This window comes from Chaetura pelagica, unplaced genomic scaffold (assembly GCF_000747805.2).
Source record: "Chaetura pelagica isolate M959 unplaced genomic scaffold, ChaPel_1.0 scaffold219, whole genome shotgun sequence".
NCBI classification, from domain to species: Eukaryota; Metazoa; Chordata; class Aves; order Apodiformes; family Apodidae; genus Chaetura; species Chaetura pelagica.
In genome coordinates this window covers 3,609,925-3,625,411 of record NW_009954552.1, presented here as the reverse complement: position 1 = coordinate 3,625,411, position 15,487 = coordinate 3,609,925, and the positions used below count along the sequence as shown (strand labels likewise).

General features: G+C 36.0%; 1 protein-coding gene across 1 annotated transcript in view; it reads right to left on the bottom strand.

Annotated features, from left to right (window-relative positions):
* The window catches only part of DNAH5 (dynein, axonemal, heavy chain 5), a 113,720-nt gene that overhangs the window by 73,933 nt on the left and 24,300 nt on the right, over window positions 1-15,487 (bottom strand). The window contains exons 15-24 of the mRNA XM_010005105.1: window positions 14,613-14,819; window positions 12,876-13,047; window positions 11,584-11,729; window positions 9,345-9,513; window positions 8,615-8,851; window positions 7,559-7,749; window positions 7,377-7,476; window positions 5,820-5,956; window positions 4,143-4,344; window positions 2,445-2,680 (exon numbers count right to left, since the gene is read on the bottom strand). Coding sequence (XP_010003407.1) covers window positions 2,445-2,680; window positions 4,143-4,344; window positions 5,820-5,956; window positions 7,377-7,476; window positions 7,559-7,749; window positions 8,615-8,851; window positions 9,345-9,513; window positions 11,584-11,729; window positions 12,876-13,047; window positions 14,613-14,819 — 1,797 coding nt within the window. The remainder of the gene's footprint in view (window positions 1-2,444; window positions 2,681-4,142; window positions 4,345-5,819; window positions 5,957-7,376; window positions 7,477-7,558; window positions 7,750-8,614; window positions 8,852-9,344; window positions 9,514-11,583; window positions 11,730-12,875; window positions 13,048-14,612; window positions 14,820-15,487) is intronic.

Here is a 15,487-nt window from a genome sequence, read left to right as displayed (position 1 = left end):
CAAACAAGAATTAGGACACCACACTAGAAGTTACCACAGCTAATGTGTTACTGCTATTTCAAATGTTATAAATATTCATCATATAGTGAGGAATCTACTTAAAAATCTGTTTAATGGTCCTTTGTTTTCTCAGAACATTGATCTCCATTTGTACCAGCCAACCTATAAACTGGAACCCTTTGTCAACTTCCACAAAAACACAACTGAAATTCATTTACTATAAATTAGCATAGGGTAGCAATTAATCTTGTGGCATAACAGCTTCATCTGAAAATTTTATATAAAGTGGATTTCCAGTTTGATCAAATTGCAGACAAATTGCAAAAAAATGGAAATGTAACTATATGTCTGCAGCCCAACTATGTAGGAAATATGTCAAACTCTGTTTCAGATATCTGAAGCATGACTCCTTGCAACTAGGGACTCAAGGCTCCTGCTTGCAGAAGGGGAAATTTAGGAATCCTTGTCTACCAAGGCTTTTGCCTTGGCTTGACATAGAATCATAGCACAGTTTCGGTTGGAAGGGACCTTTAAGATCATCTAGTTTCAACCCCCCTGCATGGGCAGGGACAACTCCCAGTAGACCAGGTTTCTCAAAGCCACATCAAACCTTGCCTTGACTGTCTCCAAGGAGGGGGAATCCATAACTCCTTCAGGCAACCTGTTCCACTGTCTCACCACCCTCACAGTAAAAAGCTACTTCCTAATATGCGATCTAAATCTACACCCTTTAATCTTAAAACTGTTACCCCTCATCCTATCACTACACACCCTTACAAAAAGTCCCTCTCCAGCTTTCCTATAGACCCCTTTCAGGTACTGGAAGGCCACTCTAAAGTCTCCCTATAGCCTTCTCTTCTCCAGGCTGATCAGCCCCAACTCTCTCAGCCTGACTTCGCAGGAGAGGTGCTCCAGCCCTCTGTCCATCTTCGTGGTCTTACTCTGGACTCACTCCAGAAGCTTCATCTCCTTCCCATGTTGGAAGCTTCAGAACTGGGCACAGTCCTCCAGGTGGTGTCTCGTGAGTGCAGAGTAGAGGGGAATAATCACCATTCTTGACCTGCCAGCCGCACTTCTTTTGATGCAGTCTGGGATATGGTTGGCTTTCTGGCCTGCAAACACATACTGCCAGCTTGTGTTAAGCTTCTCATAACAAACACTCCCAGGTCCTTCTCCTTGGAGATGTTCTCAATCCATTCTCTGTTCACCTGTAATTGTGCTAGAGATTATTCCAACCATGGACGTTGGCCTTCCTGAACTTCATGGGCCCACCTCTCAATCCTGTCGAGGTCCCTCATCTTCATGACCATTCTCTGGACTCACATCAGGAGCTCATTACATGCCAAACCAGGACAGGCCTTAGCAGGAACTTCCAAAACGTTATCTCCAAAGAGATCCCATTATCTATGACATATTCCCAGAAGGTTCCAGCTGCAGATATATTTTGCTTTTCACAATAACTAGTTGTCCTATTTTTGTTCCTTCACACAACTAGGGAGATCCTTTCAGCCTCTAGGGCTGAGAGATACATTTTATCTTAGCTGTGTTTTGTGAAATACAGAAGGGCTCCTTGCTCATTACCGTCATTTGAGCATAGAAGTACACACTGCATTCCATAATTTATATCAGCTCAGAGAAAACAGAATCAGAAAACACAGGTTCAAGACATTTATTTGAGAGCAAACAAGTTTTGCATCTCCAAAACAGAATACTAGGTATTGATATTTAGTAGATAAGAATTCTGTGTTGTTGCTTTAACTTAAAACAGTAAGGACACAACCCTGACAATACCAGTTATGGGCAATCAGGAATCTATCAATGCTTTTCATACATAAACTTCTTCCACAAAGTACCAAAAGCTTACTTGCATTAAGTATCTCTGTTCACATCTTCTCGCCTAGAAGAAAGCTGAGGACAGACTATTCACAAGGGTGTGTAGCTACAGGACAAGGGGCAATGGTCTTAAGCTAGAGCAGGGTAGGTTTAGGATGGATATTAGGAAAAGGTTATTTAATATGAGGGGGGTGGATCACTGGAACTGGTTGCCCAGAGAGATGGTGAAGGCACCATCCCTGGAGACATTCAAGGTCAGGCTTGATGGGGCTCTAAGAACCTAATCTAGCTAAAGAGGTCCCTGCTCACTGCAGGGGAGTTGGACCAAGTGACCTTTAAATGTCTCTTCCAACCAAAATAATTCTATGATTCTATACATCACTCAATTTCTGCGCTATTCCCTAAACTACCTCTCCCCTCAACAAGTTTACATCTGTCCAAATCAGAGTTCCACAAAAAAAAAAAAAGGTGTACAGGGACACAACAGGTTTTCCACCCAACATTTAGCACATATTAAATCATACCTTTTCAAAGTGCCTTGTTAAGTTTAACCCAGAAAATTATTACTGTGTTGAAACTGTACTCATATATGCAACATTCCTGTTAACTACCTCAATGGGCCCAACTTGAGAGTCTATTGAGATCTGTAGCTCTCTGATCTCTTTTAAAGCTGTCATGATAATTCTTATATCATCCAGATCCTTGATGTGACGATTTAACTTCTTGCTGGTTTCCTCTATAAAAGTGAAAATGGCTTCCATCTCTGTTCGGTACCTCTGATTACAATGAAACCCCAGCAAAGTCATCCAGGCTTTGGTTTCTGCTCTCAGAGCTAGCTTCAGATCAGCTAAACAAATTGAAAAATGAAAAGATATTTAGATATTGTAGATCTTTTTTAAGATGTACTTTTAATCTCTTTTTCAGTACATGTTATCTTTGCTCCCAGTTCTGGTTTTCCAGTCTAACCATCCACATACAGAGAAGATGAAATCACATTAGCATCTTTGAGTAATTTATAGGATTGCTTGCAATTCAGGATTGCTTTCCTCCTAATCTCAGAATATTTCACCTTTCCTACTGGGAATATGAGGCTGGACTCATCTTGTTTGTATATCATTATACCTATTTCTGTCCTACATATCATTAAGAAATCAGTTAATATTCTCATCCAAGTCTAAATTATTTTTTTTTAATTAATCTTAAAAAATAGAATAATGTGGAGAGGAAAGTAACAGTTTGATTATGGAAGCTGAAGAAACAGAAAGTTTGATTTGACATTTAATGAACCCATTAATTTTTTTTTAAGTTTTATCTGTAGTATCAGTGTAATCAAGTGACAAACATTTAGAGAGAAAATTGAAGTCTTGCTGAGTTGCTGCCCAATGTTGAAATAATCTAGTCCATTTCTCTAAATTTCTCAAATTTCTTCCTCACAGTTCTCTACAGAAGAGTCAAAACTGGATAATGACATAAGCATTACGTAGAATTTTAGCTGGATAGAATTTCAGCCCAGTTATCTATCAATTCCCTGTGCAGATTAGACTCCTATGTCTTCCTTTCTACACAGTGCCTCTTCCCATGCTTAGCTCTCACCCCTGACAGTCTTTCTGATTTGATAAATATCAGAACTATCTCACGTCCATTGAATTTCAACAGCCAATTTGTTTCTCTAGTTCTTTGCCTTACAATATAATCAAAGACATTTGATTGACACCCTTTCATAATGAAGAAAACATTTGACATCCACTGCAAAAACAGTCGCATTTATTTCTTACAGTTCATCATAGCTTCTATCTGTTCTTTCTGTTATACTGGTGTAAAATGCTTATGCAAAATTTAGCTAGGTGATGTGGAACCTGAGCTACAAATAAAAATGAATTATTTAAAAAAAAAAAAAAAGGTAGATTTGATGTCTGGTTTTCATAGAAAAAATGGAATCAGCAACAATGTGCATGTTGCACTCAACTGTGTTAAACAGAAGGCAAGCAGAAAAGCAACATAAACGTATTATCTTATTCCCATAAAATACCTGTAGGGGTCAGTCACAGAAGAACAGGAAAACATCTATCCACCCCACAAGCGAGCAGCAGTATCCAGGTAAGGGAAGAAACTTCAGCTGAGCCTCACAGATACCCTTGCATCTGTGTTTTGTTTGCATGCACTTACGGACAAAACAGCAAACAAACATTCTCTCGCTTTCTCCTTTCCATCTTTAACCTAGTTCTCTCATCCCAAACTAAGCACCATCTCTCCTTCCCACAGGGGTCAGGAAGCATGTCTCTAGAGAAAAATGGAAAGCTGAACTCTACCAGTGTACAGTGCAATAGCTCCCACACAGATGTATTCAGGCTCAGAATCGATTTTCAGCTCCAAGTCTTGGAAATGCAGAATTTCAGATTCGAATTCAGAGAGGAATAGGTTTCCCATCATTAATTTACCAATGGTTTCCTCCTTGTCCCACTGCCATATATGGCGGTAAGAACTAAAACTCTCCAAAGCTGTCAGAACTTCCTGAAACACATTAAAAGTTCAAAGACATTCTCAGCATTGTATGTATAGCATGCACATAATTTCTTAGCATCTGCTCATTAGAATATATTGAGAACTCCATAGTGCAGCAGTTTGCATCACCTCACTAAACTGGCTGCTGGTAAAATTATGCTAAAGCAAGTTCCATTCAGAATCTCAAGCCTTGCCAAGAACTGTATCCTAATCACATTCAATGTGTCAAATCAGTTACAGTACTTTCCAATGAGTTGATTCTTCAGTCAGTAAAATCCTAGGATGTAAAATATTCCCATAAGGCTAGGGTACCGTACATTTGCCCTTCCCTATCTCTAACTGGATTAGCAACTCAAACCTGATCTCCAGGGCCCAACATAACAAACACAGCAGTAACTTGATTTGCTCTGAAATAATCAAGATACCAGACATATTTTTTTTTTACCTGTACAACACTGATGATAACACTAAATTCAAGTACCTTTGATTTGAATATCATTTACGGAGTGTGCAACAGAATTATTTTCTGGTTCTCAGGAGTTCAGGAAAATGTCAGACAAAGTGAAATCACCATCACTCAGCTAATTAAAAAAGTATATGAGAGGTAACTGCTATGAGAGATATTCCACATCATGACTTATGATAAACATAGGGCTTGCAGGCATATAAACCTGGCTAAATTATAAGCTTCCAATAAAATTTTGAGTATCAAAATACCAAGATAACTATCCACTATTACCAACTGCATGTTAATCTTCAGCACAAGTCTGTATGTCATTATCCTAGTTATGCTTTAGTACTATTGAAGTTACAAGGCTTTGAGTCAAAAATTCCCACCTGGCAAGGCTTCGTTGTAAGGCTGGATGGGCCCCACGAGGAACTAACACAGGGTTCCCCAAAATAAATATCAGTCCGAAACCTACAGGTTACTACAAAGTGTGTAGAATAATAAAAGGACAAAGAAATTATGCTATCCCCTAGCCCCCAGTAGCAAATCCTATGTAGCACTTAACAAATGTCAAGCTGACAGTTTTCTTCCAAAAGCCTTCATAAACTCTTAATTATGGGCCAGAAGTCATGCTTGCTTCATTAAAATTTCTATATGAATAAAACTGTATTTAATAAACTTGTACAATTACTACCAGTTCTATAGTGACTGGTAAATGACTATATTAGTAATACACACAATTCAACTATACCTAGAGTTTCCTACAATGTTTTATCAACTGGAGATACATTTTTAATCAGACCTATGTTTTACTTTATTTAATATTCAAAACCTCATAACTTTTTAACAGAGTACACTTAACATGTTACACTTTCAAAGCATATTTTCCAATTTCCAGCCACAAGTTTTCCATCCACCATGCTACACTTATTCATTCATGTGTTTAATCACTGATTTCAATGCCTACCCATATTGCCCAATAATACATTCATAGCCTTTCAATAGCGATAATAAATTAACATCTCAACAGTCTTACCCTTTTTGTAGAATTAATAGCAGTGCTGAGTAAAGATACTAATTTAATAATTTCTTTGTTTTCTGAAACACACTTGAAGTAGTTCTGGCTTTGCACTGAATCAGACAAACTGAGTGATGCTGCATAAGACACATTATCTACAAAGACAGATTCAAACACAAAAGCATTTTTAGGGCAGATGTATTGTTTAGGCCAAACAAATTCATACAGACAAAAACTGCCCTATTCGCAATTCTGCATGCATCATTTGCATTACACATGAATTTTTAAGTTGTGCTATTAATAAAAAAGGCAACTAGAAGTCTAGATGGCCAATGTAATTGTCACAAATTCATAAGCTTCTCCATTTTAGGAAACATGTTTCATCTACACACTCTGTCATACTTGGATCAAGTTCCACTCAAATCTTTCAAATATAATCTTTCATTTTCTCTCACTCCACCCAAAGGTTTATCCTGTGTACTTCACCTAAGTGATTTACTGATATGTCAGCACTGAGCAAATCAATAAATATTTTTATTTTCTGAAATAATGTGGGATAGATTGCAATTGATTATTTGAAATACAAATAGATATTACATCCAGGAAGGTGATCATAGCCAGTCCTCAAAAGGAAGGAAAGATAAAAGGAAATTCCATTAGTTAGCAAATACTGACAAGATTCACAAGATTGAGCCTAAGATAATTTCTTCTTTCATCTAGGGCAAGGGAAATTCTTAATTTTGAAAAAAACAATTTGATTTCTTAACCTGTTCAAGTATTACTTTCCTACTTTTTAGGTGTATAAGAGGGAACTAACCTAAAAAGATTCTATATATTTTTGAAGTACCTTAAGTACAAAGAACAATTAATCTGCCTGGATTCTAAACCGTTTCAGTCTGGAAAAGCCAGCAACTAAAGATATAAACTTAAATTTCCTTTAATTAATGCCTTCAATAACTTAATTCCATGTCTGATCTCAAAACAGATCAAGTCAAAATCCTTGTAGAAATTTTAGCCTATTCAATCCTCTTCACAATCCTCTCTCCACTAATACTGCAATTTACATAGACATTTTGATTCAATACCAGGTTTTGTTTAAGTTCAAATTACCCTTCTTAAAGGAATTTTGGCACAGGTTTATAATGCCATTCGAACATGCCAAAGTTACAAACCACACTGGCAAATCATGGAAGATCTTTAGTGTAGTGACAGTGACTATAATTGTTTTCCAAACACATTCACAATTTATACTGTGCTGCCCACGCTGGCACCCTAACAGCTTTTCACATGCTGCAGGTAGAACCCAAAGCAGTACAACTCTCTGAGAGTCACAAAAAATGTCTTTACTCTAATCCACACATAGACATGTATTTTCAGGCAAGCCTGGTCTCTAACGACAAAAAGAAAGTGTGGAATTGTTATTATATCCTATTTCTTCTCTGAGACAGTTTTAAATCTATTAAGTCTTAATTCTACCACTTTTGATGCATTTTGTATGCAATATCCTCAAACACATTCTGTATAAATCACATGTATCTAACACTCATACTGAGTGATGTCAGAGTTTCTCATTACCATGGATGTTTTTCTTTTCAGTTTCTTTCATTCCATCATCAAAATTGCTGTCTCTGCTCTCACGTCGCAACAGAGCCACTTTTCTCTCTAACATTTTCTTCTGTGGAAGAAATATAATTTCATTTTTTATTTGTCGTATTTTTGAAACATGAGTTTTAAGTAAGGCTCTTAAAGACACAAACCTTGGATATTCTCTCCTTACTCCACTGTCCAACTCCTTTCATTACTTTCACAATACTACCTACAGCTTTATTAAGCGTCTGTTGAACCTCATCCAAAGAAGGTGTCATGATGATATTAGGGATAGATAGGTTAATATTAGTCCTAATTATAGGATGAGCACTTCTTTTCTTCTTAGAAGCACTGTCATTTTCTAAATTCAAGGACAAAAAAAAAAAAAAAGGTTGTTCACATTTTTTTCAAGAGATCACACTAGGCACTGTTATGATATAAGCCGATATATAACCCAATGTTGAGTACTGAGTGCAATTTCTTAAGGAGAAATAACTTATAATTATTATTAAATTATAATTATTGAATTATAATTATTAATAATAATTTATAAGAGGTATTGGTAAAGTCAAGCAGAAACTAAGTGCCATGCTATTTTTCTTCATGAAGGCCCTCTTCAACTTGTTCTCTGCAGCTAAACTCTGTTTAGCAGGAAAATTTGTTATCTGGCTTGTACTCCCAGTCAGCATATTAAATTGGGCACATGCACTCCTTAGAATCTCGTAATATTGTATGCCTTATAGGCAATAGAGACCAAATACAAATAATGCCTTTAGTTTTGTTTCTAGAAGTATGTAACAAGAAAACACTTCAAAAGACTGTTACATGTACAGTCCAAAGTACAGAAAGATCTGAAGGCAATTAGTAAGAGAGAGAGAACACATCTCTTTCTCTATTGTTTTTTTCATGCAGTTTTATGTAAATACCAGGTCAATTGGGTAACGACTTATCAAGTCCCAGTCCAAATGTACTGTCTGGCTTCAAAACAGTACAGTGAGTCCTAGAAGAAGCAGCACCGCAATTACACGTTCTTACTGCCACAGGAAAAATAAATCCTTTGAAAATTTGCCATGTAGTCAGTTGCGATTTAAGAAGAGAGCTTATTCAGACTCCCTTTTTTTCCCCCCTCTTTTACATATGTGGCTGGTTTTTATATAGTTCTGGGATATTACAGTTACGTATTTCTTTTTATAGACTGAGAAAGCAAAGTATTGCAATACGGCCACCTGAGGAGCTGATCATGGAAGATGCATGAATGTGTTTGCGCAAGGTTTCCAGAGTGTTCCGAGTGACTTTCAAAAGTGCATCAACATTACATTGATTGAAGTAGGAGAGCAGTTCGTTAGCTTCTTCCTCTAACATTTCTAAATCCATTTGCTTCCTCTTTGCTGGAGTAGACAGTCCAGCCCATATTTCGGTGGAATCGCAGGAGGAAGTCAAGCTTTTTGCTCTTCTTTCCACTTCTGTTGCTATAACATCATAAATCAAGTTAGTTAAATTGACTTAAAGGACTTAAAATAAAGCAACACCTCAAAAGGTGTCTGAAATACAGCTAGATTTTACAGAAGTCCAGATTATACTCCTTTGTAATCTGTAACTCAGTGTAATGGTCCTTTTATTCCGATCTTCCTCCTATACTCAGTACAAACTGGCATGATAATCACCATAATATTGATATTATTTCTTACATTATTTCTCTAAGAAGTCCAGCAATTTACCAAGGCCTGTAAGTAGATGCTTCTATGGCATTAACATTTCAACATGCAAGCTAGGCTGATAATATTGACCTAATTTATAGATGATAGATGATTATTAGATGATCCATTATCCAGGCAAATTCAAATAAAAGTCCTCAGATAGTAGATATGATTGACAGGTCAGTCAGCTAAACAACAACATCCCTCAACATACATTATCATCATGCAAAAGACACTTAAGCACAGAGCTACAACACACTCTTCTTACCTGTATTTTTTCCCTTTATTTCCCCTGTGGGTACAACCAACTTGTCTTCTTTTCTGACCGGTTCCTCAGTGTCAAGTAACATATTAATCACTTCATTAGCAGCCTCTTCCACAAGTGAGCTTTTTAAATGTAAAGCCTGAGAACCTTTTATACAGAGCTCCTGTAACCAAACCAAAACAAGCATATGTCTTCCTGGTTCTATTTCATAGTCATAGCAGCTTTCAGTAACACAAATGTCAAGACCTCAGACTTGGGAAAAACAAGATCAGTACAAAGCATTATTTTTAAATTGGCATGATCCAAACTACTTAGTATTGGATTCTTTGCTGTGCCAAACAAGACATCATAAACGTCTTTCAAAATAGCTGTGGCTTGTTTACTAAATCACACGACTCATCCTTAGATAGTATACAAATTGGTGTTGCTAAAGCCTAGTTCCATTAAAGGGCTTCCAAAAGCAAATGCTTCTTAATTTTCATAACTTTCCAATATACACATGGAAGATTTAAACTTCCTTTTAATCATTGCCACTTTAAATTACTTGGCTGTGCCATAAGGATATTAGCCTTATCATATTTCCCAGTTACAGCTAGACATGAGATACTATCTATCAAAAACTGTATTTAAGATTAGAAGAAACAAGAAAATTACTAACTAGTGGGAGAAGGAATCAAATAATGAGATTTAATAAAATTCAGAAATATATTACAGTATTGTGCAGTTTAGCCAGGTATAATTTTTAACGATAATTGCCTTTTAATTGTTTTCTTTTTTGTTATCTCCTATTTCTTTAAGGTTAATCAAACCTGGCTAGCTCTATTTAATTAAAAATCAATGATTCAGTCTAGTAGAGAAAGAAGCCAGATCTGATTTGCAATATCACAGCTACTACTAAACAAAGTACTTTGAGGGTTTTTTACCATGGTAAAACTATTTTTGTTGCAGCAATTTCTTTGGAAACCTGAAGACATCCATCGTGTGACAGAATTTATTTCTAACCCATTCTAATTAAAAGCTACAATAGCTTACAAACACTCTTACTGTTTTCATTGTACCCATAACTGGGGTTAGTACATCCACTTACTCTGCTAACTCAAATTGATTGGTTGCTGTAATGTAATTGCTATGTAGCAGTTCAAGTTTTCTTGCAGAAGATCAGTATTAAACAATATCAATTATCACACAGTTCTGAGAAGTTTTTTTGTTCTTACTCTCCCTTATTTTCACTTTAGTGAATATACATTTTAGTACCAGCTCTATCAGAAAAGCCATAGCAGGATCAACAGAAAACAGATGAAAAAAACCCCACCAACAACTATGGATTGTGAGGCTTACAAAACACTATTACTTCTATAAAATATTATTTTATGTTTTACTTTGTATTTAACAACGAGGTGAGATGTAACAATAGACAAAAGAAGAAAAGCCAAAAACTTAAGTATGCTAAGAGAAACAAAATTTTCATTTGTAGTATTTGTTGCTACAAAAGGCCAGAGATTATGTGCATGATCTTCTACAGTCTTCTCCAAAACAAAGTTTATTCCAGGAGAAAACACAAATAAAACATTATAAACCAAAATGCCAGAACATCTCACTATTGCATCATAAAAATCCTTCTGACATTCAATTTTATTACTAGCTTAATCAGCTTTCTAACTAACTTTATAACTACATTTAATCCTCCTCAACAAAAGTATTTTGACAGGGTGAAGGAAGGAGCACTTCCCAGAACACCTTCACCCAAGTACTTGTGAGTAGATTTAGCACATTGCATTACCAATTCAGGAGAGCTGGAGATTAATAAAGATATTCAGCACACAATTACTTCCATAGAATTTACTCTCCCAGGCAACAAAGTGCACTTCTTACAGAGCTATTCACAGGCATCAGATGGGCAATTCCCTTATTTAAAGGTTTTAACAAGCAACAATGACCAAAAAAAAAGATACTATCACAGAGGACAAACATTCAATTGGGTGATATCAAACAATAAAAGAAATATCATATAGCAGTTGGCTTGAAGTTTATAAGATTAAAAAACATCTAAACTCAGACTTTTTTGTATTTGGTACTTTGTTTCCTTTTTTAAGGTTCCACTCATGCAAATTAAGATTTCCTTACTTCAGTTTCCCACACATTAATTCTGCATTGTTTTTATCTCATTAAAAAAAAATAATAATCTCAATTTAAAATCATTGAACTCTTCTTTAGGAAACTTTTATCTAATAACCTTAGTCTTTTGGAGAAACTCCTCACAGCTCAGTGGTTCATCTTCTGGCAACTTACAGAGTGGCACACTATTCATTTCCTGAAGGACAGCATCAATGCGAAATTCAATCAAGTCATTAACTCGATCAAGCAATAACTCCAGGTCAGCTTTTGAAACAAACAGAAGATTCAAGATAAGCTTAAAAGTTTGAAACAATAGTCTTTGCAGAGTCCTGCTCAAATTTTTACTTCAACAAACTAGCCTATTCAAAATTACATGAATTCCACATCTTGAATTTACTTCAAATATCTAAACCTTTATATGCATTTCAAACACAAAGACATTAGAATTCAACTGAAGTCTAGGAATATGTCTCCTCCTATAGCTTGAGATAGCTGCCACTTGGGGAACCGACTAACAGAAACTTCTGACAAATAAAATGTCTATTCTTTAAAAAGATGTTAGAAGCCAAATAATAGTTAACAGAAAAAAATCCCTAGAATTTTCACAGTTTAATAGCAATTTGTTTTCAATGCTGAAATTGAAATAGCAGTAAGGTGGCTGCTTCAGACTCAAACTACTTGTATTATTCAAAATTAAATTGAGCATAATGTCAGGTTAGCATCCAAAATGTATTTTAATTTGCCATTTCAAATACAGAAAATTCCCACTATAACTACTTACCGTAATTTCAAAACACAAAATCTGTTAAATGTAATAATTAAGCTGAAGCACAAGGAACTTGCTGTCTTCAGAAACAATACACATTTCAGCACAATCTTCTGATAACTTTTGAAAATACTACAAGCTCATCTATTTTCTAAAGCTGTTGCCCAAGATGTGTGTACATTAGTTTCAAAGAGACTGATGTTTAAAAAAAAGTTAATGTAAAAAGCCAGTGATGGTGCCAACTCCACCGAGATATTATTCCTTGAACTTGTTTTGTATATTAGAGAAACAACAGGCAAGATGGGGAAAAGTCCGAAATCTAGGAGCTCTTTTTAAAAGTCGCCATCATTCTGAGAATATAGAATATACAGGACTTTTTGCACACTACCTTAAGCTTCGTTTAATCCTTAATAGCATCCCATCCATATTACTAAAAATTTGACAAATATCTGATACAAAAAGAAGGTGCTGTTATACAGCAGAGGTTTCATGAAGTACAGGACAGGTGAAAATTCTGATTTCTTCCATGTATAAGTCAACTAAGTGCAAATCATACAAAGGACAGATAGTAAGGTTAAAATCATAGCTTGCCTCTGTTTAGAAACAAACAAGCAGAAGTTAATCAAAGGAGGCAAGTGACTTACCTAGCTTGTAAAAAACTGTACTTATATATTTCTCAATATTCAAGGATGTCCAGGTCAGTAACAATACACCTGGCTGTATAGCATCATCTACATTTGTTAACCAAGGAGCCATCAGTTGTTCAATAGGTTGTTGTATTTTCAGTTTAATTCTTTTATATTCTGCCAACATCACCTGATATATATGGAGAACGAAAACATTCGTTAACATACACTGATTTTAACCTCTTCCCATAAACATATTTATCATAATGTAAGAAAATTCTTTCTGAAATTCTTAGGAATTTATAAGTAATTGTTTGGAAAATGCTTTCATTATTTTTGGCAGAAGCTCACTATTTTTTGCTCTTTCACAGACTACCAGAATCACTTAGGTTGAAAAAGACCTTCAGGATCATTGAGTCCAACCATTAGCCCTTACTCTACCAAGTCCAGCACTAAGCCAAGTCCCCAAGACCCATATCCAGATGACTTTTAAACAAATCCAGGGATGGTGACTCAACCACCTCCCTGGGCAGCCTGTTCCAGTGTTTGACAACCCTTTCAGTGAAAAAGCTCTTCCTAATGTCTAGCCTAAACCTCCTCTAGCACAGCTTGAGGCCATTTCCTCTTGTTCTGTTATCAGTTACTTAAGAGAATAGGCCAGCATCTGCCTCTTTACAATGTCCTTTCAGGTAGTTGTAGAGGGTGATGTCTCCCCTCAGCCTCCTTTTCTTCAGACTAAATGGCCCCAGTTCCCTCAGCTGCTCCTCATAAGACTTGTTCTCAAGGCCCTTTGGTCGCCCTTCTCTGGACATGCTCCAGCACCTCGATGTCTTTCTTGTATTGAGGAGCCCAAAACTGGACATAGTATTTGAGGTGTGGCCTCACCAATGCTGAGTACAAAGTGACAAACACCTCCCTGGTCCAGCTGGCCACAAAGGTTTGCAAATTTCAGGAGTCAAAAAGCCCAAGAAAAAAACTGATTCTAAGTGAACTTTTCATCTGTTTTCTGGTAAGACCAGCCTTACCAGAACTTATAGTTTTTTGTTTCTAGTAGCACATCTTTTGAAAAAAAAAAAAAAAAAAATCCTTGCAATAACTGTATTACTTAATATGACTTTTTTTCTCAATTCAGAATCAAGTAAGCCTTTGAAGCTATAGTTTTCTGGACATGTAACTCTGAATCCTCATCTCGACTCATCGAGTATCTTGTCTGTTCACAAGCAGACAAAATGATCCAAAGGATTTAAAAGATGAGAGAAAGGCAAGTTTTAGCTTCTCTTTCTTTTAAACTCTTCCACAGACATCTGAGTAAAAGTCTGGTGCACTAACTATACTGCTACTTGTTGGATGCTTTACACTTTTTTAAGGCATACCACCTGTTCTCCCTCCCAGCTCAAAACAAAGGGCATCTAATGTTGATTACATTATTGGATGAGAGATAAATTGCTTATAATTTAGAAAGCAGGCAACAGACAAATGAATCCTATAATCTTCCTTTCCTCCCCATCCACATCTCTTTCCCAAGCTCTGCAGAGCTTCCCTAAACCGATGCATCTTTGAAGTGACTTCACATAAAATACAAAACTACAAATTCTTTTTAAAAGAGCCTCAAGATAGTCATAAATATAAAAAACAGATTTGGCAATGTCTTCATAATGAATAATAGTTGATCTTCATTTTTGCTCTTCCACAGGTATAGAACCTGGATATCTTAATGTATACTACAGATATATAAAACTACTAAAATAAACCCACGTGCAAATTGCTGACAATCTTCTTATACCAGTCTTTCTTCTGTTGAATAATACTTGCAAATGGCGGGATTTCAAGGCACATGTGAGCCATGCAATCTGTTTCTCTGAATGAAGTTAATATTTGAGGATCAAAATTCACAAGTAACTCTCCTGTTTCTGGAGCTTTTACTAAGAGGGATGTCTGAAGTCCTCTTTTAGTTAATTCCATCTGCAGGAAACAAAGTAATCATTCCTGATCAGAGAAGCCAGTACAAAGAAATACTTCATTTTGGATATAAACATCACTTTGGCAGATAATAAAATCAGGTACTGCTGACAATGAAGATTGATACGGTATTAATAAAAAAAAAAAAAAAATTAACATAGGTACTCCAAATGTTTAACAATCAAGTTAACCTTTCTTTATCTGACATATATTTTTCTGTTTTATTTATAGAATCATAAAATCATAGAATGGTAGAGTTGGAAGAGACCTTAAAGATCATCGAGTTCCAACATCCCTGCATGAGCAGGGACACCTCCCACTAGATCAGGCTTGGATATCATAACCTGCATTCTACAGTCCAACATTAAAAGCACAGCCAGAGACTTTCTTAAATCTGTCTTCTTAAATCTGAACTCTTATTTTCTAAAAACTTACTGCGCATTCTGCAATAAGGCTATACACAATCTCCCTGATGAACTACACTATTCTGAGATAACTTAGTCAGATATCTTATGGATAAACTTAACCTCATTTCTCTTTTCACTTGTTTTCCACTACCACTAACAGATAGACTAGGCTCCATTATTGGTTTAACTGCCTTGTTTGAATTTTAGAATACCATTTGTTCTCCATATGATTAGAAGGGAAAGCATTCATAAGACAAACACACA